This window comes from Podarcis gaigeae (assembly GCF_964106915.1).
Source record: "Podarcis gaigeae genome assembly, chromosome: 6".
NCBI classification, from domain to species: Eukaryota; Metazoa; Chordata; class Lepidosauria; order Squamata; family Lacertidae; genus Podarcis; species Podarcis gaigeae.
The window spans coordinates 91,612,756-91,637,640 of NC_139682.1; the positions used below are offsets into that span (position 1 = coordinate 91,612,756).

Genomic DNA, 24,885 nt, shown 5'->3' on the forward strand with positions numbered 1-24,885 from the left:
TTTCTGCTTTGGTTCAAAGGAACTGACAGGTAGGCAATGCTGACATGCACCTTCTGAACATCCCAGCAAAAACTAGTTTCAGAGACCGCAGGATTTGACCACACCCAACTGCAACGTAGAGGAGAAAGAGGAGTGGCGTTCTCTTTGCCAGCCTCAAGCATGGCTGCAACCAGTGGTTTTCTTTCAGATAGCACTCAAGGGTACGAAGTACCAGCACCTTTATGTTGTTGTTGTTGTTGTTGTTGTTAAAAAGTGTGGCACTTACTGTAGCAACTCTTCATGGTGAATACCGGCACCTATAAGCACGGGCTGCAACACAAGATCTTACTTCACTGGCCTGGGCATAATTATTTTTAGGTTAGCCTGGGCTTCTTGCTTGGGCAACAGCTAGCATGCCCTTGCCTGCCAGGTGCACACTTTATACAGCATCTGTTCCCAGCCCATCTTTTTCTGGGAGATGCTACCCACTGTGCCGAATGTAAGCTCTGGTCAGATTGATTCTCTCAGCTCTATTGTCCCTGTATCACCAAATCATCACATGTTGCTAATGACACAAGCATGTTGCTTTACACATATGACCATAGAGAAGTGACACTTGGAGATTTCTTTCATCCTGAACCAGTTGTTGTATGTCACAAGGAATACTGCAAAGTGCCCCGGTTGCTCAAATTACTGGTTATGTGATGATGTAACTGGGATGGAGTATACAGTCAACTAACCTCACCTTGCCGACAAAGGTCCGTATAGTTAAAGCTATGGTTTTCCCAGTAGTGATGTATGGAAGTGAGAGCTGGACCATAAAGAAGTCTGATTGCTGAAGAATTGATGTTTTTGAATTATGGTGCTGGAGGAGACTCTTGAGAGGCCCATGGACTGCAAGAAGATCAAACCTATCCATTCTGAAGGAAATCGGCCCTGAGTGCTCACTGGAAGGACAGATCGTGAAGCTGAGGCTCCAATACTTTGGCCACCTCATGAGAAGAGAAGTCTCCCTGAAAAAGACCCTGATGTTGGGAAAGATGGAGGGCACAAGGAGAAGGGGACAACAGAGGACGAGATGGTGGGACAGTGTTCTCGAAGCGACTAACATGAGTTTGACCAAACTGCGGGAGGCAGTGGAAGACAGGAGTGCCTGGCGTGCTCTGGTCCATGGGGCCATGAAGAGTTGGGCATGACTAAGCAACTAAACAACAACAAACCTCAAGTGTCCGAACACCAACTTCAGCTAAATTATAAAAACCCTGGCCTCAACACTTACTCCTCAGTCTGAGGCATTCATCTCAGAAAAGAATGGCCTTGCCTAGCTAAGCTCCTGCTCCTACTCTGCTGTTTTTTGGAAGCTCAACTCCTACTTGCACCCCTTGACCTTTCATGCTATCTCTCTATAACTTCACCTCTTGCCCACCTGGGACAGCATAACCTGCCCCAGGACCCTTTGAGCCTTGACTCCCTCAGGACTCAGGTTCCCCTAAATGCCTGGATCCTGCTGGGCCCTGATGAGCTATGTGCTTCTAAATAAATAGGACACAATCAGTACAAGAGAGATACCTGTATCATACAATAAGAGTTCGGGAATTTCTTTGAAAGCTTTCTGGTTCATGAGCTCCCTGGAAATAAGGGGGTTGGTGCCTGCTCAGTGAGTTTGCACGAGGATGCAGAAAATTAGAGTTTCATCCTTTCTAATTAAGACACAGAATGGCATCTGAGCAGAGAATGGGGGCTTATGTTGACTGAAGAAATAAGGAGGTCAGATTCCCAGCTCATTATGAATACTTAGGCGATGATTAACCACTTTCATTCAATATTTAATTCACATTTATGAAGCATTAGCTGGAACTTTACCTTTGGCTTTGGGAATAACGCATTTCAGGTGCTCTATTCCTTTCCTTGTGTGTTAGGCCGGGTGTGTTGAACATCAACCAAGGAGATAATTGTTGACCTCTGCAATGCATCTTATGGGTGACCTTCAACCAGTCACTAGAGGGCTAGATCAAAAGCAATAAATAGTCCTCTGGTTCTTTACTGATTTATTGTTGTGACATAAGCTTTTGTGGACAAGAGCCCATTTCATCAGCTGTCTGAAATCATACACGTGCACACGCATGGCAGGGCGAAGATTGAAGGTGAAGCTGAATGCCCATGAAAAACAAGAAGGACAGAAGGTTTATAGGTTTTTAATCATTGTCTGGATTTCTTTCAAAAACTCTCTACTTATTTTATCCCAACCAAGAATAACATTTCATGCATCAGATGATGTGGGCACTAGTCCACAAAAGCTTATGCCACAGTAAGTCTGTTAAGGCTTTATGGTCCTACCAGACATCTTTGCTGGCTTTTTGCTGCAAAAAGTTTAGCATAGTTATCCCTCCAGGAAGATGTTCAGGCCTCACAAACAATGAGGGGACTGCCATGAAAGCAAAATGGGACAACCTCATAGATGCTCCTCTGGTTGGTTGCAAATATGATTTCTAATGTTATAGACAAAGGTCTTGGAAATATTATGGTTTCTGCCCAGGTTAAAGCCACAGCACCTCTTCCACATACCCCCCCCCCTAAAATCAGGGCCAAGTCATCAGTTCAGTATGTATTTTTGGACAAATTGCCATCCATGTTTTGCCACTAGACCTTTGACAAGATACATGAGCCACCATTACTGCTCCATAGGCCTGGAGAGAGCTCTGAGGTCAGGATAGTAAGGGTTGCATTTGACCACTGGTTCTGATGTACCCCACCTCTGTCCTAACAACGGTTTATGTTCCTATAGTCTTTATGCCATCAGTGGAAATGCAACAAGACTGCCTTCCGCAAGGAGTGGTGGAATGCCAGTGATCTGAAAACACACACTCCACTTGTCATCATTGTAGAGGACATGCTAATAATCAATATGAGGGAGGGGAGCTCATAGCTAGAGGTAGGGTGCATGTTCTTCGTGTGTAAGGGGCCACCTCCAACCCCCAGCCTCTCCAGGTCAAGGATCTCAGATAGCATGGGTGGAAATAGGCAGTAATTGCCTGGATGGCCCCAATGAGTGTAGGGTACCTTCTTATGTGCATGTGTTTAATGCAGTATGGGTGAGCCTGCCATGAGACAAGAGGTGGAGTAGTAGATTTTGAGTTTCATTAAGGGCAGCAAGAGAGGGACTAGTGCCACAGAACATTTAGAGGCAGCATTTAATTTTCCTACATCAAGCAATAAAATGCTGACCCTGGTATACATTGGAATTGGGAAGAATTAGAATAGCTTCCACTATAAGAATTAGAAGAATACCTTCCACTTTAAAGACCATGGGTAAGCAACCTAAGGGCCGGGGGCCGAATCCGGCCCAATCGCCTTCTAAATCCGACCCATGGACAGTCCGGGAATCAGTGTGTTTTTACATGAGTAGAATGTGTCCTTTTATTTAAAATGCCTCTCTGGATTATTTGTGGGGCATAGGAATTCGTTCATTATTATTTTTCCAAAATATAGTCCGGCCCCCCACAAGGTCTGAGAGACAGTGGACCAGCCTACTGCTGAAAAAGTTTGCTGACCCCTGTTAAAGACACTCTCAAGACAAATCTTTTAAAAGGTAGCATAAACACCGACAAGTGGGAAACACTGGCTTGCGAGCGCTCCAGTTGGAGAACAGCCTTTACCAAAGGCTTTACTTTGAAGATGCTCAAACTCAGGACAAAAGGGGAAAACGTGCTAAGAGGAAAGCATGCTTGGCAAATCCACACCGTGATCAACTCCGGCCATGGAAACCTATGTTCCCACTGTGGAAGGACATGTGGATCCAGAATTGGTCTCCACAGTCATTTATGGACTCACTGTTAAAACCGTGTTCATGGTAGGCAATCTTACATGGCTATGAGGGATCGCCAAAGAAAGAAGGAAATGGAGAGCTATTAATGACACAGGAAAGTAACAAACCCCTTCAGCAATGTACAAACTGAAGATGACTAATATCTTGGCTACTTCTTGGCAATGAAACACGTTAAGCTAATAAATGGTAGACACCAAAAAAGATTTGCATGGGTGGTGCCTTTTTTTCTTCTTCTTCTTTTGCAGGATAATATCCTGTGCATGTGTCTGCTTAGACACTTCATCAAGCCAGAACATAGGAGACTGAAACTGTCAGAGCTTCAGAAAGAAAAGCTGCTTACTTCTCGACTTCACCTACAGGCTTTAGGGGTGCAGGCTGGGCTACTACGTGCAGCCTTTGAAATTTCCCTTCACCAAATCAGGATGGATATATTTGGAAAATGCACACGGAAACATTTCCCCCTTGCCCACGCCTGCCAGCATGACTTTCTCGGTGTAAATGTACAACATGCTGTAGGAAAGAAAATGGAGCTGGTTTTCTTTTTATAAGCTTCATTCTAAAAATGTTCTGTTACAATGAATTTCCAAATATATAAGCGGAACTCATTCTGAGTACAGAAGTAAAGCCCTGCTGGATCAGACCGAGGGACCATTGAGTCCTGCATCCTGTTTCCAACAGTGACCAACCAGATGTTTCCAGGAAGCAGGGCAGGAAGGCAATCGCATCCCCCCTGGGTTGTTCCAGCATCAAATATTCAATGGTAGGCTGACTCTGAACACAAACTTTTCATTTAGTTGTAATGGCTAGAAGCATTGATCATCTCCCTTCCAGTGTGTTCCAGCATCATCAAAAAGCATATTAATTAGGAAGAATAGCTAGAAATGTTTGAAAGAAGTTTTTTTCTTCCTTTTATCAAGTTCACCACTTTATGGTGGGTGGGGGAATTCTTCTTCAATATTTTCTTCTTAATGGGCCTAACCTATAGGCTATGATTCAAAGGACCTATTGCGTGCTCATGCACACCTATGAATAATTATTTGCATGAACATGTTTCCATTAAACATCATGCAAGCATTAAACATAGGGCTCATCCACACCTCTGAAAACTGCTGAATCAAACCAAAATGATTTCCCATGGATTGCTGTTCTTTTTTTTGATTCAGTGGTGAAGCGTGCATTTTTCAAGGGAAAGCTGCGGAGCAAAGGCAAAACTGCTTGGATGTATGTCTGGAAACCACGGAACAAGCGGAAAACCACTCAAACCCATGTTTTCTAGGCACAGGACAAGCAGTAGCATGGACAAGCCCTCATTTAAGAAGTTAAAGGTAAAGGTAAAGGTACCCCTGCCCGTTACGGGCCAGTCGTGTCCGACTCTAGGGTTGTGTGCCCATCTCACTTAAGAGGCCGGGGGCCAGCGCTGTCTGGAGACTGTACCAGCGCAGCGCACGGAAACACCGTTTACCTTCCCGCCGGAGTGGTACCTATTTATCTACTTGCACTTAGGGGTGCTTTCGAACTGCTAGGTGGGCAGGAGCTGGGACCAAGCAACAGGAGCTCACCCTGCTGTGGGCATTCGAACCGCCGACCATGCGATCGGCAAGCCCTAGACGCTGAGGTTTTACCCACAGCGCCACCCGCATTTAAGAAGTTAGGCAAGGATATATAACTCTTTTGCATAGTTAAGCCATTGCGCAAGATGCATGAACTGGAGGACCTACAGATACAATACGCAGCTAAATATTTTCAGCAGATTTGTAGCCAGCTAAATATGAAAGTGCCAGGAATATTGCATATCTGCTTCACGCACACTGGCAATGAACAACCCTCCCATACTGGGCACCATTTTCACCACAAGCTCCACTGAAGTAAAAGAAGACCTGTAAAAAGAGTGCCAGCGGGGCACCTGCAGGAGAGAGACCCAATGGATGGTGCCCAATTGCTGCAAGTCAGCAAAAGTAAGTACTTATTGAATTGCCTAGTGCACACATCCAGCCAGGTTTTCTGGGTGTTTTACAGAGACATTAAAAGCAAAATGGAATTGCTTAAACCAGGAAAAGATGCATCACAACAGGGAGAACCCCACCCAAATAATTTTGTTTTATTTCTTAGAAACCAGCATAAAACACAGCAGCAACGCCATAGGGAGGTACTTAGCTATTCAATATGGCAGAGCAAAGCCTAACTAACACAAAAGCAGGACAAGTGGAACTGCTTTGATGGGTTGCGTCTCCTTTACCACCGGGCACAACATCTAGCAAGCAAAGACCAACTCTTCCATGGGAGGCTGAAATTGTAGAGGGCCTCCAGACCAAATGGAGGCATGCACTGAGTGAGACTTAGTAAACAAACACATTCACATAAGCCCATTGTGCCCCACGTTTCTCTGTCCGGGGATCGTGCATGCAATTCCCAGGTGGGGTGCACTTGTCAGTGGGCTGACTCAAGGAGCGAAAATCTCCTCACAGCTTCATGGTATGTTTTATGGCCCATGGGACCACCCCTTCGGTTCTCAACCTCCTCGCCTAGGTATAAAGGTCACCCTTGGCCAGGACTATAAGCAGGACAACAGTGCCAGTTCCTGGACCCACATTAGGAGCAGAGTTCTCCAAGCAAGGGCACCCCAAGGTAAATTGCTGGAGCAAGAGTGAGATGTATGCAGCCAGAGGGAGGGAGTGCTCTGTTGTTTAGTTGGGAGCAGATGGCCAGGCTCCTAGCATTTAGAACAGGACAACCCAGAGATTTTGGAACACCTGCCAGCTATGAAGGCTGATGTTGCATCCTCTTATTTATCTGCTGGGTTTGGGTTAGGAGAACAGTTACAGTGGAGGTAGAACCTGCCTTCCACTTTGGACGCTGGGTGGTTTAGTCTCTACGACCAGGAGGATGCAACATGTCTCTGTGAGCCTAGTGAACGGGGATGCTTATTCTATGCAGGCCCTCTTTCCACACAAACACACACCCTCGGCCAAACAGAGAGAGAAATCCAATGAACCAACCATTCTTGAAGAGGCACAGTTCTGGGCAGGGCTGCCAACAGCAGCAAGAGGCTTCCGATGCAGTCCACACCAAGCTTACGCGAGATCACACACCCCTTCGCTCTGAATATATGCCCATTTGGCAAAATCGGTAACTCGAAATAGAATTCTCGCTGCATATATCGACATTCTCTGAAATGGCGAGACCTAGCCGTTGAATATTCTTTAACCAACCTCACAACAGCAGCAGCAAAGGTAGATAAAAGAGTGTTAAGTGTCACAACAGCCTTTGCCAACCCGGTGCCCAGCCCAGGCCTGTGGCTGATGGGAGTTGTAGTGCAAAACATCCGGAGGGCACTAGGTGGGCAAAGGCCGCATTAAGAAATCTAGAGTATGAGAGAGAGGGGGGGGGGGGGAGAGAGAGAGAGAGAGAAGAGACAGAGAGATCTGGGAGCTGTCCTTGGTACTGAATGGAGAGGGCTGGAGGTCTCTGGGTTACCTTCTGCAGTGTTGATTGCGACCTCAGTATTGCTTAGGCTGCTCAGTTCAATGAGACAAAGGCACAATCGCCTCGACAGCGAGGGGCAGCCCCCTCAACTGGCAGCATGGGTGTGCCAAGTGCAGCGAAAAGAGCTGTTTGGCGGAATAGCTAGAACTGGAAATCAGCAATACAAAAGCCTGGCAGGGAGAAAGGGTGGGCGGCGGGTGGGCTTGAGGCAGTTAAGGCACTTATGCCATGCATCAGGGTCTTGTGCTTTGGAGTCCAAAAGGAGGGGGGCAGAGGGCTCCAGCTCCAATTAGTTAATGGCAAACTATCAGCGAATGCTGCTGCTGTAAATAGCAAAGGTGTGTGTGCAGAGCTCAGTCCGATTTAACTCGCAGTCGGCTTACTCTGGTTCAGGTGCCCTAAGCTCAGCCTCCTAACTCTTTGGAGTCCCTTCGGTGACAGAAGAGCACATGGCCTCTTCAACCCGGAATGATGTGGTGATGCTGGCAAGCAGAGTGGGGGGCTGGCAATGCCTCACCTGAGCAGCACACCTGTTCCCACAGCCAGTTCTATAGGAGTGCTGTTACAAAAGAGTCAGGGTGCAAACAAAGAGAGTTTGGCAAGAACCGCATGGCATGTTGGTCATCAATGTGCTGACTTATGGTGAATATGGAGTGTAAAGTGAATTGAGATTAAGGTTTGTTTTTGTTTGTTTGTTTTAAATCAATTATTTACCGCAGAGAAAGAAAAGGATAGGAATTTTGTTTGTTTGTTTATTTTCAAAATTTATAAACCACCCATTTAACCAGTGGGGTTCTACTCTGCTCAAGGGACTGTTTGTGTCAAAAAAGAGAGAGGTTGTTCTGCACATATCTCCATTTCAACCAATGGCAGGCAATTCTTACAACCAGGTCAACTTCCATTGGCGCAAAAAAAAAAAAAAAGGATGCATTTCCTTGCCTGATGAAGAATTATGTGCCATTTGAAAGCTTGCCTACTCTTGCACCACACCAGAATCAAAGGCACCGCAATGCCCACTTGGCATGTATTTGTTACGAAAAGGCCAAATGTTTTACTGAGGCAGGTAGTGAAGCATCCTGGTTAAGTCCCAGGGAACACTTCCATTTCTTGAGAAAATGAGAACCTTGGCTTTTGCATGTGGAACTAACGATTAAATATGAACTCAAGTTCCCCTTTGCTCAGCCATTATTTTGCCATCAGAACATGCCCCTAGATGCGCAAGAACTTGTAGTCTTTAGAGTTGGCTGGATCCTATTGCATTCTGTTCCAGATCTCTTCAGCCAACAAGCTGGGCTGTGGCTGTCTCAAAAGAGCCAAGCCAGTCTGTCCTCTACAGCCCAGCCCAGTGCAAACTGCTGGAGCAAGGTGAAGAGGAATACAGGTTCCCCAAGCAGCAAGGCTAGAATTGCAAGCATGCCTTGGTGGGCTAGTGGGAATGGGAAGGAAAAGAGTTGGGACTTGCATGTGGTTTGGTCTCACTCTCTCTCGGTGTGGTCCTCCAGCTACATAATGGAATGGGAGACAGAAGCTTACCTTTGCTCACAGTTGCTGGCTCAGCAGGTACCAGTGACGGAAAGACATTGGGGGGGGGGGGGAATCAGATGGAAAAGGGACACAGGGGAAAAGGATATGGCCAGTCGATCAGCTTCTTGGCATATTTCCTGACAATGTTGTCTTCCCCAAAAATGAAGAGAGATCTGTTGACTGTGAAGCAGTTCTGACGGACGGGTATAGGGTTGTACAGTGCCATAGTCCTGGCCCGTTGGGCTTTGGTTTGCTTGTACGCGACCGGGGTCCCCCCCGAAGGGGCAGGGGCCCCCTGGCGGTTCCTGTTCTGCTCGGCAGCTCCATCTCCGGATCCCAGCCTGCCAGCCATCGCCTCTCCAAAGCGAGCCATCCTGGAAGGAAAAGAGAGAGGTGATCCGATCAGGGCCCCCTCCTTTCCACAAAGTAGCAAGCAGCAGTAAAGGTGTGTGAGAGCGGGGAGGGGAGGGGGCGGTTTGGCGTTCCCACCAGAGCACCTCCTTCTTTCTCTCTCTCTCTCTCGGTGATGCTTTTAAAGCCCCGCGTTCAACGACTCCTCCATTCCTCTGGAAGCAACGTTTAGCAGAGAGGCATGCGATCCTTTGAACACGAAACACAAGGCGTTGCAAAAAGAATAATGATCAAAATCACCCCAACCCAAATCGGCCAACCCAGCAAGCAAAAAGAGCCATGGTGTAATTTGCAGGAAATGTTCAGGTTTCTCCTAAAAGGAAGCAGGTGGTTGCTGTTGCTTTTGCTGGGGGAGGCGAGCTCAGACTCTGCCTCTTTTTACGTGGAGCTCTCTGCACCGAGGCTTTAAATCAAACCCGTCCTCCTCCTCCTCCTCTTCCTCCTCCTGGCTTTGTTTAGAGGCAACAAAAAAGAAAAGAAAAGAGGGGGGCTTCCCCCCTCCACCTCCTTGCTTGGACCTCCGCGAAGGATCCAGTCCAGAGGCACTCGGGGTGCTTGTCAAAATCAGACAGCAAAGGGGCTGCGATTCAGGCTCTCCCATCTGCCCATCAGGAAGGGGAGGGGGAACTGCAATTGGGCGAGAGCCTATGAGAAGAGGTGGAGAAACAGGTTGCAACCCACTCCAGCCTAGTTAGGGAGCGAAGTGTTTAACTTCCTCGCAATCGGCTCCATCTTTCTCCTCCTAAAGAGAAAGATCATCTCATTTTCTTTTTCCACGGAGAGAGAGAGAGAGTAGGAGGGGAGCCCGCATATCCCCCTCCTCCATATGTACCTCTCCCAAGAGAATTAATCACATTTGTGTTGCGGAGCTGGGGCGGTTAGAGGAGTGCTAACAATGGGTTTGACTAAGCTTTTCATGCCCGCAAGCTTAGGAATGGTTGGTTCCCCCCCCCCCCTCTCTCTCTCTCTCTCTCTCTCTCTCTCTCTCTCTGTGTGTGTGTGTGTGTGTGTGTGAGAGAGAGAGAGAGAGAGAGAGAGAGAGAGAGAGAGAGAGAGAGAGGGTTGCTTCTGTTGAGCAACCAAATTAGTTCTTCTAACGGAGGATGAGAAAGGAGGGGTCTACGACTGAACAAAGACATCACCTCGGAGTCCCTGGGTAGCAACGGAAGATTGCTGAGCAGCAAGAAAACGCAGCCTGTCAAGAGTTTTTCTCCTCAGCTGGTCGCTTGAGGAGGCTGGAGTTGGCGCCCCTGTTCCTTATCTGAAAAATCCCAAGCTCCTTACCCAGCTCAAGAGGAAGGTGGGTTAAGAACTGGAATTCCAAGAGCAGCTCCCCTCCGCACCCACAAACTTTGAAATACTCCAGATCTTCCCTGGAGATTGTCCCTCATGGGCTGGTCTTCACCACTATCCCCTCCCAAGACAGGTTTGGTGCACGCTGCTGCCCCCCTCCCCAATCTCTCACATGAGGAACAACATATGGATAAGGAACTTCGGGTTTTAACAGCTCTGTGCATCTCTGGTCATGCTGGTCATCTCTGGGTCAACTCTTCTATTGTATTTAGGGAAGTGGTGGCTGAAATGGAGGAGCGAAACTGACGTGGGATAGAGGCATTCCTTCTGAAAATGATAATTCAGTGTTTACAGCCAAGATGCCTTTCTGGTCCCTAAACCATCCCTTCTCCAGAGATACCCCAGCTTCTTTCCAAAAGGGCACTTTGGTAGTTTAACTTGGAGTGGAGTGAACTTTCATTTGGGCTATACTTGTGAATTTTAATGGCTGATGATTGCCTGGGCTGGTGCTTGGCATTTGAACTTTGCGGAAGTTCTTATCTGTTTGTAATTGCCTTTTGTGTTGTGCTTCTAAATGCCGAGTTCTTCCTTGAGCAAGGTGGAGAAGGTTGCCTATAAATGTCATAATACATCAAGAAGCACATACATATACCCAGAACTGGCAGAATGGAAAACCTGGATCTCTGTACAAAGAGGTCAGCCAAGAAACAGCCTCTGTTGGCATCTTAGAGCCTCTCACTGCAGCCGTCATTTGCTCACCAAAACACTCAGCCAGTCCCACAGATTCGAAGGATCTTGGGATAAGGCAGGATTTGGGGAATGGAGCTGAATGACATTTGACAGCTAACACAGGGCTGAACCCTGAGAGGTCATCTAACTCAACCCCCTTCCTGTCTTATAACAGTATTGTGACATGTGTTTCCATGCGAAATGCAAATCTTTGTGAGAATGCTGGTTGAAAGGTAAAGGTAAAGGGACCCCTGACCATTAGGTCCAGTTGTGGCCGACTCTGGGGTTGTGGCACTCATCTCGCTTTATTGGCTGAGGGAGTGGGCGTGCAGCTTCCGGGTCATGTGACCAGCATGACTAAGCCGCTTCTGGCGAACCAGAGCAGTGCACGGAAACGCCATTTACCTTCCGGCCAGAGTGGTACCTATTTATCTACTTGCACTTTGATGTGCTTTCGAACGGCTAGGTTGGCAGAAGCAGGGACTGAGCAATGGGAGCTCAACCCATCACGGGGATTCAAACCGCCGACCTTCTGATCAGCAAGTCCTAGGCTCTGTGGTTTAACCCACAGGGCCAGCGGGTTATAAATCTGTAAGTAAACTATAAAAATAAAATGAGAAAACTAGTGCTAAATCTCCAAGATGATGAAAGATGTGAGGGTTCAGAGTTAATGGGTGATTTTAGACCGTAGTCTTAATGATCTTAAAAGCATGGTGGGGAGAAGTCTATGTGTTTAGAAGCACACAACAAACATTTCTCACTTCCCTCCCACTGCCATTCCATGCATCCAAACTGCTCCTATGTATGGGGGGGGGGGAGAATCAATAACAGCTTGCCAATCTTGATTTATTTATTTTTTAAGAAAAGAAAGAATTCATGGAGTATTTGCATCCCCCCCCCCCAATTTTCTGCACAAACACAAGCTTCTGAATGTTTTAAGGATGGCCCCATGGGGAGCTCATTGCAGCAGCCAAACCACCAGTTGACTACAGCAATACAAAATATGTCACTTTGCCTGATACTCCCAAAAGGCACACTTTCACAACTTGCCACAGCGGAAAATAAGGGGCCTGGGAGAAAAAGATGGTCTGCCATTTTGTTAATCTAGAACTCTGATCTATTGGTCTCTTCTGCCTCCTTAAGTGACTCAGTTCCCTTTAAGTCTGTAACTCCTTCTGTCCCAGAACGCTTCCATAGGATCACCTCTCTCTCTTTTATCATGCTCACACTAATCACCTTGTGCATGAAGCCTTTGGCTCAGCCGATTAATCCTCACTACTCTAATTTAATTAGAGTAAAGTCTGAAGCCTAGTTCACAGCCTGCAGCAAGAATCCCCATAATAGTTTGTTCTCTACATACAAATAAAACTCCACACATTTTTTAAAAAATAAAACTAGATGTCATGGAGAAGATCTGTAGTTGAGCCTTCTCCCTGACATGCTAGACTTCTACCTGCTGGGATTCTACCACCACCCCTCCTCTCCCCTTGGCCCAAGGATGTGTTGCCTCCTAGCTGCAGGCTGAAGTGGAGCAATCCAGGAACAGTTGTGCAATGGCATCTGGTGTGTGAGCTAGACGCAAAGTTTGTATACTCACGCTTGTTCACTTTCATCCCTTTATACCCTGTGTCCCTGCACATTTATATTGTAAGCTCCCGGGAGGCAGGGATCTCTGTGTTTAAATTATGTTGCACGCACCATGCACACGGATGACACTTAAAAAAAATAAATACTAAGCAAACCACCCTTCTTTGGCTGGAGTGTCAGATCCACTCGGAGTATTGTGGAATCTGCAATCCAAAGTGGAAATGGCTGTGCAGACCGTCATTTGGAAGAAGCAATGGGCTTTTGACCGCATCTTGTGTCTCTCAGGGTGCTTTCACACAGCGCAGTTTTAATTGGCACTCGTGATGAATGCAAAGGTCCTCTTGGTTCCCTGAAAATGCCTCATTTCTGCAGGCTACCTGCCTGCTTAATAGCCATTTCTCCTGAGCATAATTGGGGCAGGGGGGAGTGGGGGGGGGGAGTTTACAAGCAGCAATAATTTTACAGGTGACTGAATGAAGCCTGCAAGCTTAGTCCATTCTTTCTTCCTAAACGTCCTCTAAAAGAACTCTTAGCAATGTTTTGACACTTTCAAAAAAAAAAGAAAGAAAAACACCATTTCAACTGGAGTTGCATAAATATTTCAAAACTGATTTCTCCTCCCCTTCCCCAGTGCGGCAGTGTGTGCAGTAGCACGGGTATCTTGTAAACCTGCAAACAAACTGTATGTGCATGCAATGCCAGCCTTAGCATTAGGGGGCTCTGGAATGATGATTAAGCAGCAACAGCAAATGGAAGATACCTTCCCTTCTGTGCAGATTCTGCTGCTGCTGCCAAGAGGCTGGGGGGACTGTAAACTAGGAGTGCAGGACAACTGTTAAGTCAATCAGGTATTGAGGGTTAGAGCTCAGTGAAAAGCAAAGAGTGGCAAGAGTAGATACAGTTGGCTTTGGAAAATGGAATTCAAATCCATGCTCCTTCATGAAACTCACCAGGTGGTCTTGAGCAAATCATTCCGTTCCTATCTAATCTGCGTCACAGGTTTGTTGAGGAGATAAAATGAAAGACCCTCCAAGTATACTGTGATGAAAGCCAGAGTGCACGGAAATGCTGTTTACCTTACCACCACAGTGGTACCTATTTATCTACTTGCACTGGTGTGCTTTCGAACAGCTAGGTTGGCGGGAGCTGGGACAGAGCAATGGGAGCTCACCCCGTGGCAGGGATTTGAACCGCCGACCTTCTGATCAGCAAGCCCATGAGGCTCAGTGGTTTAGACCACAGTGCCACCCACATCCCTTAGCAGCAGGGACATCTGGGTGACTGGAGGAACATCTGGGTGACTGGAGAAGAGGATTTACCGTCTTCGCCATTCCCCAGCACTTACATTTCCTGCTGCCAGCCTCCTCTGGAGGAGAGATGAGGACACCAACTAGCCTGCAAGCTATTTAGCCTTGAGGGACCTCACCCATCCTGAACTGTGTTTAAGCCAATCTGCTGTGGCAAGACTGCCACTAGTAGCATAGGTTAGCTTTATTTTAATTTTGGACAGATGCTTTTGAATTTTCTCTGTATTATAAGTATGAAGTCTATGCTGTTTCATTGCAAAATTGAAATTAACATATGTGTATTCAATTGTCCTTATCTTATTTGAATCTACCGATGGGTTTTGCAACAAAGTATTTTCTTTTTTGACCAGTTAAGGTTCATTGTGAGCCATATTAGACACAGTTTACTGGGGGGGGGGGGGGATGAGATGGCATATAAATAAAGGGTGAGGAGTATGAAAACACTCAAGTGATAATCCAGTGAACAGAAGGATGGATGGGTGGGTTAGGTGGAGAAGGTGCAGCTGTACCTGTGTGAGAAGATTGGGTGGGATGCTAATTTAATGTCTGAATTAACCAACAGAATAAAACCAAAGGAATTCAGGCCCTTTCCTCCTCCTGCATATCTCACCCCTCTGCATATTAATTGAATAAGCACATGTTATTTATTATTTAAGTAGTGATATGCCTCTTCCCCACTTTGCAAGGCAGCTCACAACCAAGCAATTGCATCACAAAGCAGCCATGAAAACCAATCCTTGAGCCCATAAAACAGAAACAGCAAAGAGGTGAACCAGGAAAAGAAACTATTTCATAGAAAGCAATCAAAAGCAGCAATCATAGGCAGCAAGTGCAAAATATAAGGCAGATTACAGACCAGATGCAAAAAAACTCTGCTGAATTAAAAACAAAACAAAAAGCTATTTTAATCTGCCAACTAACTTCAGCTACTCTAGAAGACACCTTAAATTATCTAAGGAGAGCATTCCATAAGTGGGATGTCACCACAGAAGAGATTCTCTCCATGGTGGCTACCCAGCTGGTCCTGGAAGGCAAGGTACCCAAAAAGGATCTCAGCTGCAGGACCTCTTAAAGTTTCATGACATATTGTGACATGTCACCCCATTCTCAGGGACACGGGTGGCACTGTAGGTTAAACCGCAGAGCCTAGGACTTGCCGATCAGAAGGCTGGCGGTTCAAATCCCCACAATGGGGTAAGCTCCTGTTGCTCGGTCCCAGCTCCTGCCAACCTAGCAGTTCGAAAGCACGTCAAAGTGCAAGTAGATAAATAGGTACCGCTCCGGCGGGAAAGTAAAGGGCATTTCCGTGTGCTGCTCTTGTTCACCAGAAGCGGCTTAGTCATGCTGGCCCCATGACCCGGAAGCTGTATGCCGGCTCTCTCGGCCAATAAAGCGAGATGAGCGCCGCAACCCCAGAGTCGTCCGTGACTGGACCTAACGGTGAGGGGTCCCTTTACCTTTTACCCCAGGCTCCACAAGTGGTGCAACATTCCAGGGTTCCAGGCGTGCTCATCCAGGCTCCATGCATCCTTTTGGAAAAGGAGGCACAGCAAAGCCTGTGGTGCCTTTATAACATGTGATTTCTTCAAACATATATGCAGCCTGAGCCTGCGATGATGGTGCTCACAGCATTCACACTCCAAGTGGGTCCTGCTTCTCTCATAGTCGCAATCTACAAAAATGCAAATGCAAGATGCTGGCTAATGACTTTTAGTGAATATATAATCAGTTATGATATCATTCAAAATATATGAATAAGCCATTTCAAAACGATGTATATATCATACTTATTTATTTAATTTATTTAATTTTATTTATACCCCACCCTCTCCGGCCAAGACTGGCCAAGATACATCTCACAAAATATAAGAATAAGTACAATTTGCATCAGAGTCAAACAAAGAATCAAACAAATCAATGAGTAGCGAGGAACGCCAAGCAGTCTCTCAAAGGAAGACGTCTCACAAAAGTCTCAAAGGAAGACGTCTCTCCGAAATTTCAAAAGGACAGTCTATCTGGAATAGTTTAACTGTTTCAGAATAAAGTCTTCATCAGTGGATAGCTATCAGTGAAATATTCATACTAGAAGGAATCGTGCTAGTGGATCAGTGCTCACATATACATAGAACAACTTGTAGTTACTTGTATATTTTGTGAGATGTGTTGTATGATATATACATCATATACAACGGTTATTAGCCAGCATGTTGCATTTGAATTTGGTAGATTGTTACATTTTGCAACACAAGGCTTTGTGTTTGTTCTCCTATACTCACAGCAGCCTTGGATTCAAAGAGGCACCAGCCACGGGTCTCTTCCTTTCCCTCCATTCCAACCCTAGGTAGTGCCCAGAGTTGCTGGATTATAATGCCAATGCCAAGCATTGGGGACACGGGTGGCGCTGTGGGTTAAACCACAGAGCCTAGGACTTGCCGATCAGAAGGTCGCTGCTCGAATCCCCGCGATGGGGTGAGCTCCCGTTGCTCGGTCCCTGCTCCTGCCCACCTAGCAGTTCAAAAGCACATCAAAGTGCAAGTAGATAAATAGGTACCACTCCAGTGGGAAGGTAAACGGCGTTTCCGTGTGCTGCTCTGGTTTGCCAGAAGCAGTTTAGTCATGCTGGCCACATGACTCGGAAGATATACGCCGGCTCCCTCGGCCAATAAAGCGAGGTGAGCGCCGCAACCCCAGAGTCAGCCACGGACCTAACGGTCAGGGGTCCCTTTACCTTTACCTTACCACCAGCACTGAGGGAAACAAACATGGCAGTCCATGCTGACTAAGGGTGTGGTTGCAGTCCTCCCAGCTGTTGCTAGTTCTCTGCTACGTATATAGCTGGTTGGAAGTATCGACTGATGACTAAACAGAGTGATTTATTCCTTCTGGGCCCAGACGCTGCCGTAAACTAATCAAATGTGGTCTGTAGAGGTCTCCCCCCCCCCTTCTCTCCTTCTCTGCCCAGCACATTAAGAATGATGGTGTAGATCCTGCCGCTGCAACTCCTAACATTTATGTTAATTAAGCTTGTAGCATGGCCAGGTGCCAAGTAACGATTGCCACTCCCGGCCAAAGTCTCATTTCACCCTGATAGCGTCCCAGTCTCCCTGGCTTGATATGCCAGCAGGCCCCAGTGCTAGCGGTGCCTCATTCATTCGAAGTCAGCAAATCAGATTTCTGTGCACTGAGAGCCAATACAGCCTCCCCTGCAACAGACATTTTCTGTTTATTAATCGCAACGGCCTTTGGTCAAGGCGATAACCGACAGTTGCACATCCAAACACAAAAGTTCTTTCTAATAATGGACAATGAATAAAGGCATTCATTGCATCCCGCCGTGAAATCTTGCACGTTTTTTCCTTTCCTCCAGTATACGCAGCTACTGTGATTAATGTCGCCTTGTCATTCAACATGTCATTAAACAAGAAGGTTAATTGGGAAGGAGTAGGCACATAGGCTACAATATCCATAGCTGGCCCGAAATAAATGACTCTGACCTCAAGCTACTAGGAAGAAAACAACGTGTTTGGTTCCTATTCCCCAGTTCACCCAAACTCAATTCATGGGTCGTTGTCTGAAAAAGTGATGTCATGCACACTCCCTACCTTCTCACCCCAATATTTCTGCATCATTAGCTCCCTCCTCAGCCTTTTCGCATTGAGTGGGTCTGAAGGGGCCTTCTGCTTTGTGTGACTGCACAGAGAATCCGTCACATAACCTGGAGTCCCCAAGAGTGCAGTACTACTGTTTTTATGGAGGATACTAGGTGGGTTTGCCCGAATGCATTTAGGTTGCTTCCAGGTGATCTGTTTCTTCAGCATTTATCCCAATTTGTGTGCACACAGTTTGCAGGGAGCTTAGGTATCAGCTGTTTATTGAGCATTCCTTCTGATTTGTTTATAGCGGGGTTATAAAGGTAAAGGGACCCCTGACCATTAGGTCTAGTCATGGCCGATTCTGGGGTTGCGGCGCTCATCTGGCTTTATTGCCGAGGGAGCCAGCATACAGCTTCCGGGTCATGTGGCCAGCAGGACTAAGCTGCTTCTGGCGAACAAATGGGAGGCAGGTGGTGCTGTGGTCTAAACCACTGAGCCTCTTGGGCTTGCCAATCGGAAGGTCAGCGGTTCGACTCCCAGTGACGGGGTGAGCTCCTGTTGTTCGGTCCCTGCTCCTGCCCACCTAGCAGTTTGAAAGCACGTCAAAGTGCAAGTAGATCAATAGGTACCGCTCCGGAGGGAAGGTAAACTGTATTTCCATGAGCTGCTCTGGTTCGCCAGAAGCGGCTTAGTCATGCTGGCCACATGACCCGGAAGCTGTCTGCAGACAAACGCTAGCATCCTCGGCCTATAGAGCGAGATGAGCATGCAACCACAGAATCGTTCACAACTGGACCTAATGGTCAGGGGTACCTTTACCTTACAATGTCTTGCCAAGCAATTGTTAACCCACACTTTTCAGTACAGCTTCCCATAACTTTCCTTATCACAAGAAGCCTGGCTTTTGCAGGTAGGGAGAGAGTTTGTTGCACCAAATCAACTTTAATTACTGATCTGTGATTGAATCCCACCCCATAATAGCAACGGTATGGACGCTTCCTTGGAACACCCCTTTTGGACTTCCCCACTCAGTGCAAAAGGGTTAGGGTGGTCAGGGTGGGTCCAGTATGCACAGGAACACTGGTGGAAGGGCAGCGCATGTGACCCCATGCTTCCTACTGCTATCTTGCAAAACAACCAGACGGACAGAAGAACTCAAAAGCTTACTCACCATATTACGTGCTTTTTGTTTATTGTAATAAATGTATTGCCCTATGGTGGATTTTGGAACTTTCTCCTTTAATGATGCATATCAATAACGACATCATATTAATAACTAATGTCTAACTCTCTAAAATGAGATTCCAAATCTGATCAAGCATTAGGCTAATAAAAAAGCATTCGACTAATAAAACGTGAACATTAATATTAATTATATCCATTACAGCCCCCAAATATGTCATTGAACAGGGTCATTCATTTCCTTTCATCTAAATTACCCATACACACACAATTACCCATACGAACATGCAACATAACCAACATATTAATCCAATCTGCTAAAATATTAAACATATTACAGCAAAAAAAAAACTCCAGTGTTGCAATTTACTTAAACATATATTACACAGTTAAAACTGCAAATCCTACATAATAAATGACATCAAATTTATTTTGCTCATAACTTAACTCAGTCTCATACATACCACGATGCTTCAGCTCACATATTTAATGAGTATTGATCCTTTATGACTCATCCTACTAAAAGAAATGGCAAGCAGTGCTATTTCCCAAGCAGAACTTGACAAAGCATTTGAACATATATATCTTCATGGGGAAATATATCAAATTACATTGGGTGCTTCCAAACAGAACTCTCCCCCATGCAAGCTGCATCTGAAAGTAGAATGGACTTTTCCCACTTCAGAGGGCATTTTGCACGTACAGCCACACTAATAGGTGTCCCATAGTCATGCAAGCAGGGAGGGAAGAATTCACTTGTCCATGCCAAGTGAGGAGTTTGGATCAAGTTTTCAAAGTCACTTTTTCAAATCTGTACACCACCACAGCAATAATGGATTACTTTAACATTTCATAGAGGAAATTTGGGGTTTGAAATCTGCAATTTTATGCAGATGTTCTTGTTATTCAGTAATCCAGATCTGAAGCCCGCACAATGACGTTTTCCCAACAGCACCGTGAAGGAAGAAGAGGCTCCACTGTAAATTCAAAATGTCTTGGTTCCTTCCTTCCTGCAACTCAGGTGCCATCTACTGGATATTTTCAATAGCATCACTGAACGACAGCCAAATCAACATGCAAAACCCAGTGGCTAGGAAATGTAAGGATCATGCTGGTCAATTGAGAGGTGTGTAATAAGTGGTGCCTCTGCCCCAACAGTTTGTTGCTGAACGACAACCTCCATCAAATTGCTCCCAAGACCAAATTGCTGATGGTCCGGTATCTTAGGAGTCGACCACATCTGGATAGCAGCATGTTGCCTACTCCTGCTAAGGTCAGAACAAAAAGACTGAGTTTGCAGGCACACATTATCCAGTCCAACTTGCATAATGTGGGTTGAATAATATGCAACGATGTGAACAAAATCTAGAGAGTCGCAATTTTAGATTGTTCCCTGGATAATTCGCCCAGGCTAATGGAATAATGTTTCCAATTGCATTTAACATTTCAGGACCATTATTTTTACGTTCTTTGTTCCTATCGGTCTCTCGCAGAGACGGCATTTTCTGACCTTGCTTGAAAATATTCTCATGAAACTTGCAAGTATGAGATGGCCTTCTTGTGGCCCAGCTGTAGCATCTCAGCAGGCCGATGAGGAAAGGCTTGCTTGAGAGCGGCACCACATCAAAATATCCCTGTGCCAAGGAAAAGGCAGGGTTGGAACAGGGCTGATGGGGAAAGTCTGGCTTGAATTTGTGCATGGCGAAACAATCATCCACAATGAAAACAAAAAATTCCTTCCAGTAGCACCTTAAAGACCAACTAAGTTAGTTCGAGGTATGAGCTTTCATGTGCATGCACACTTCTTGGTATCTGAAGAAGTGTGCATGCACACGAAAGCTCATACCTAGAACTAACTTAGTTGGTCTTTAAGGTGCTACTGGAAGGAATTTTTTGTTTTGACTATGGCAGACCAACACGGCTACCTATCTGTAACTCATCCACAATGGTTAGCACTGAGGGTGGGTGGAGATAATGAACGTGTGAAGCGAACATAGTTCAGGGCGCATGGATGGGTAAGCATCAAACTTCAAGCAATGGCCAATTGAAGAGAGACCAGAGAAATCCAAAGCTTAGAAGAGAAATTTCGCCAAACAAATGAAAGTTAACCATTACACAGATGAAGCATCTTATCAAAGCGATTATGGCCCTAGAGAGTAATAAGCACCTTTCAGATGCTGATGGTGGTTGCTCGTGAGTAACCAGGCAGGACTCCAACCCGTTACCTTTTACAGGTTTAATTGTGCAAATTATTTACAGTGCAGATCTACAAAGTTCCCCTTCCGGCTTCTCCCCCCACTTCAGCACCCCAAGCCTCCTCCTCCCCTCCTTGCGTTTCACCCCTCAAGCTGAGCGGCGGAAGGGACGTGCGTCCCTCCTGGCCAGCCTGGCAAGGTGAGGCGCTGGGGCTCTCAGCAGCATCCTCAAGCCCTTTCCCCACTTGACTGGCCCCTTTCTTCTCTTCTCCACTGGAGGTGTGGCTTTTCCAACCGCTGGAACTGCTCCTCGGGACTTTCGGAGGCTCTCTGTATTCCAACAGCCCCCCTGCCTCCCTCCCCTGTTCCAATGGCAGTCCTCCGACAGCACCCATATAAACTGCAACAAAATGTTGCAGTGTGGTGTGCTGAGTGTCCCAGACAGACAGAAATTCCCTCTTCCAGAATACTTCATTTCCAGCTTGCACCCACAGCCACTCAGCATTCTGTGATCAATAAACCTACTCAGTTCACAATGGGCTGTTTGGGATTGTTTTGAAGGCAGGGGAGGGGTTGCCTCTTTAGGGGTGTCCCCCCCAACACACATATATTTTGTACTTCCACAAACCTTGTTGTTTCCCCAAAGCGTGATGGTACCTCCTTCTTGTTTCTCTGCGACTCTGTTTTGGTTACAAGGCCATAGGCCCTTAGCAGGCCCTGAATTTGCTATGAGAGGTGGTGATTATTTTCTAAGGAACAGACAAAACCGATATATAAGAAACCCAAGTTTGATTAGTTTTACACCAGGAGCGATTGGGTAATTTACTAACTTTGCTGTAAAAGATCAATTCCGTAATGAAAATGGGAGGAGAACATCTTCTCCTTCCCACGAGAAGATCTCAGCTAGACTGGACTAAAGCTTTCATCTAGTCCGGCTTTCTGTTTCCAGCAAGAAAGGATAATCACTAAATAACAGATCCTCTCCTAGTGCCTATTTCCATTCCCACAGCCTGGTATCTCTCAGGTACAGAATCTGCTGAAAGTTTTAAGCCTTGACACTATAAAACTTTGGGAGCAGGTGAGTAGGGGAACAATGGCTTGACAACTCAGACTTTCTCACTGATTTGAAAATAAGCTACACTGTCCTGAAGGCAACATTTCCCAGGCTGAGATTGTGACCAGCTTCCAGAATTAGAACCCAAGACTTGCTGGCATTGCAAACCCCAAGGCGCACTGGCATGCCTGGGCTGAGGAAAAATCCTGCTAAGTGCAAAACAGAAGGGAGGTGCAAGCAGCCCAGCATGATGGGAAAGCAGCCCCAAATCCTACCTTTTGTCACACTTTTTTTTTTTTTAAGTAACAGTGGGGAAATGTTTCTTAAGATGCATAAGGGCTGACGTCAAGCAACACAGCAGGCAAAATGTTACTTATTATTGGACCAACTAATTGTTTCAGAAGTGCAGCTAACTTGATCTCCTTGAAATTGTCATCAGACATAGGTTTTCCGAGCAATTTAAACAACAGATTTTGTTACACATTCTATTTTTAAAAAGAAGAAGTAGACAGAGAGCAGCAAAGCGCAGATGGCTAGCTGCCTGGGGGTCTGCACAGAGAACAAAAAAGAAGCAAGAAAGAACACACTTGGTAGGTTTGACCGTAGTTCAGCTTTCCTGAGACATAAACAACATTTTCCTGGCATTTGTAGATCACACATTTCAGCTGGAAAGGTGTGGGTCAGTTCTCTCTAATCCATCTGTTATGTACTGAGTTGAATAGGATCCAAAATGCAGCAGTCTGGTCCTAGAACACTAGGATTCAGAATGCAGCAGCCTGATTGGTCCTAGAACAATAGGCCACAGAATGCAGCAGTCTGATTGGTCCACAGGAGCCACCCAATCCAACTCCAGGTGGAAGTGAATCCGTGACCTGATTGGCCTACAGGAGAATCCCAGAATTAGCCAATCACGTGGGGCCCATTGTGTAAATAATGTACGTATATAAAGCAGACATTCTGGGGGAACTTCCATTCCTCCTCACCACTATGAGCTGAATAAAGAGCATGAAATCCACTCTCGACTCTGAGTATATTTCACCACCTATGCAAGACATCTGCTGCCATCATCCAACTAGCAGGTGGAGCTGAAGGGAGACTTAATACAATATGACCCCTACCCCAATTTAAGATGTTGGCACCATCTTGTTGGTCAGAGTCATGCCCACAGGGCTGGTAACACACACAAGTCCTAAATTGAGCCTCCATGTGGTCAAAAGCCTCTGGGTGATTGTGGCAGTCTTCTTCTGTTCCAAAAGCTGTCACAGCTGCCCAGAGAGAATCCTCTTCCAGCCTGCTCAACAGCACCTCTGCCAGCCTCTGGTACCACCCATCTTCTCCTGGCGGCACAAAGGAATGAGGAAGGGGGAATGGAGGGGGAATGGAAGAAGCCAGGCAATGCAGGAGGAACAGAAGGCAGGCAACAGAACTCCTAGCTGTGCTGAAGGCTGGAAGGGGTTTCCCATGGGAAGCGCTGCTGTCAGAACGGGGCTTCTGAACAGGTGGAGTTTCTGCTGTGGGCTCCTAAATGAAGGGCAAATAGTCCTTGAACCTATGAAAGCAGTCTGCACACAGCCCTCTAGAGAAGCCTTTGCCAACTTGATGCCCTCCAGATGATTTCAGGACACTGCTCCTGAAAGACCTACATTGGCTCCCAGTATGTTTCCGAGCACAGTTGAAAGTGTTGGTGCTGACCTTTAAAGCCCTAAATGGCCTCAGCTCAGTATAACTGAAGGAGCATCTCCACCCCCAACGTTCAGTCCTAGGTCCAACGCAAGCACCTTCTGGCGGTTCCCTCACTGCGAGAAGTGAGGTTACAGTGAGCTGCCTGGTTCCCTGTAGCTTTGCTTCTCGCAGTGAGGGAACCGCCAGAAGGCCCTCGGAGCTGGACCTCAACGTCCGGGCAGAACGATTGGGGTGGAGACCCTCCTTCAGATATACTGGGCTGAGGCCACTTACGGCTTTAAAGGTCAACACCAGCACTTTGAATTGTGCTCAGAAACGTACTGGGAGCCAATGTAGGTCTTCCAGGACCGGTGTTATGTGGTCTTGGCGGCCGCCCCCAGTCACCAGTCTAGCTGCCGCATTCTGGATTAGTTGCAGTTTCTGGGTCACCTTCAAAGGGAGCCCCATGTAGAGCGCATTGCAGTAGTCCAAGCGGGGGATAACCAGAGCATGCACCACTCTGGCGAGACAGTCTGCGGGCAGATAGGGTCTCAGCCTGCATACCAGATGGAGCTGGTAGACAGCTGCCCTGGACACAGAATTGACCTGTGCCTCCATGGACAGCTGCAAGTCCAAAATGACTCCCAGGCTGCGCACCTGGTCCTTCAGGGGCACAGTTGCCCCATTCAGGACCAGGGAGTCTGACTGTGCTATAGCAAGGGCCTCCTTGCCCTATCTGGATATGCCACGACTTCTCCTGCTGCTGTTGCTGTGCTGATTGTTGCTCTCATGCTGCATTTCAATCACTCCTGTGATGGATTCAGCCAGCCTTGCCAACTGTAGGCGAAAAGAAAGTAATGCGATATTCTTTGTTGGACTGATATTTTCTGTTGAAAGGGCGTATAAAAGCATTATGCTTATACTTAAACTGGCATATCGGAATCTAAAGGACTTCCATATGCCAGCCCCGGCATGTGGTATATACCTAACTCAACACAGCAGATGTCCCAATGGTAACTACGTGGGTGAAATCAAACAGGCCTGAAGTCCTGAGCAAACT

At 46.6% G+C, this 24,885-nt stretch overlaps 1 protein-coding gene across 1 annotated transcript in view; it reads right to left on the bottom strand.

Annotated features, from left to right (window-relative positions):
• Positions 1–24,885, bottom strand: part of CACNA1E (calcium voltage-gated channel subunit alpha1 E) — a 360,381-nt gene that overhangs the window by 313,489 nt on the left and 22,007 nt on the right. The window contains exon 2 of the mRNA XM_083745793.1: positions 8,920–9,186. Coding sequence (XP_083601919.1) covers positions 8,920–9,186 — 267 coding nt within the window. The remainder of the gene's footprint in view (positions 1–8,919; positions 9,187–24,885) is intronic.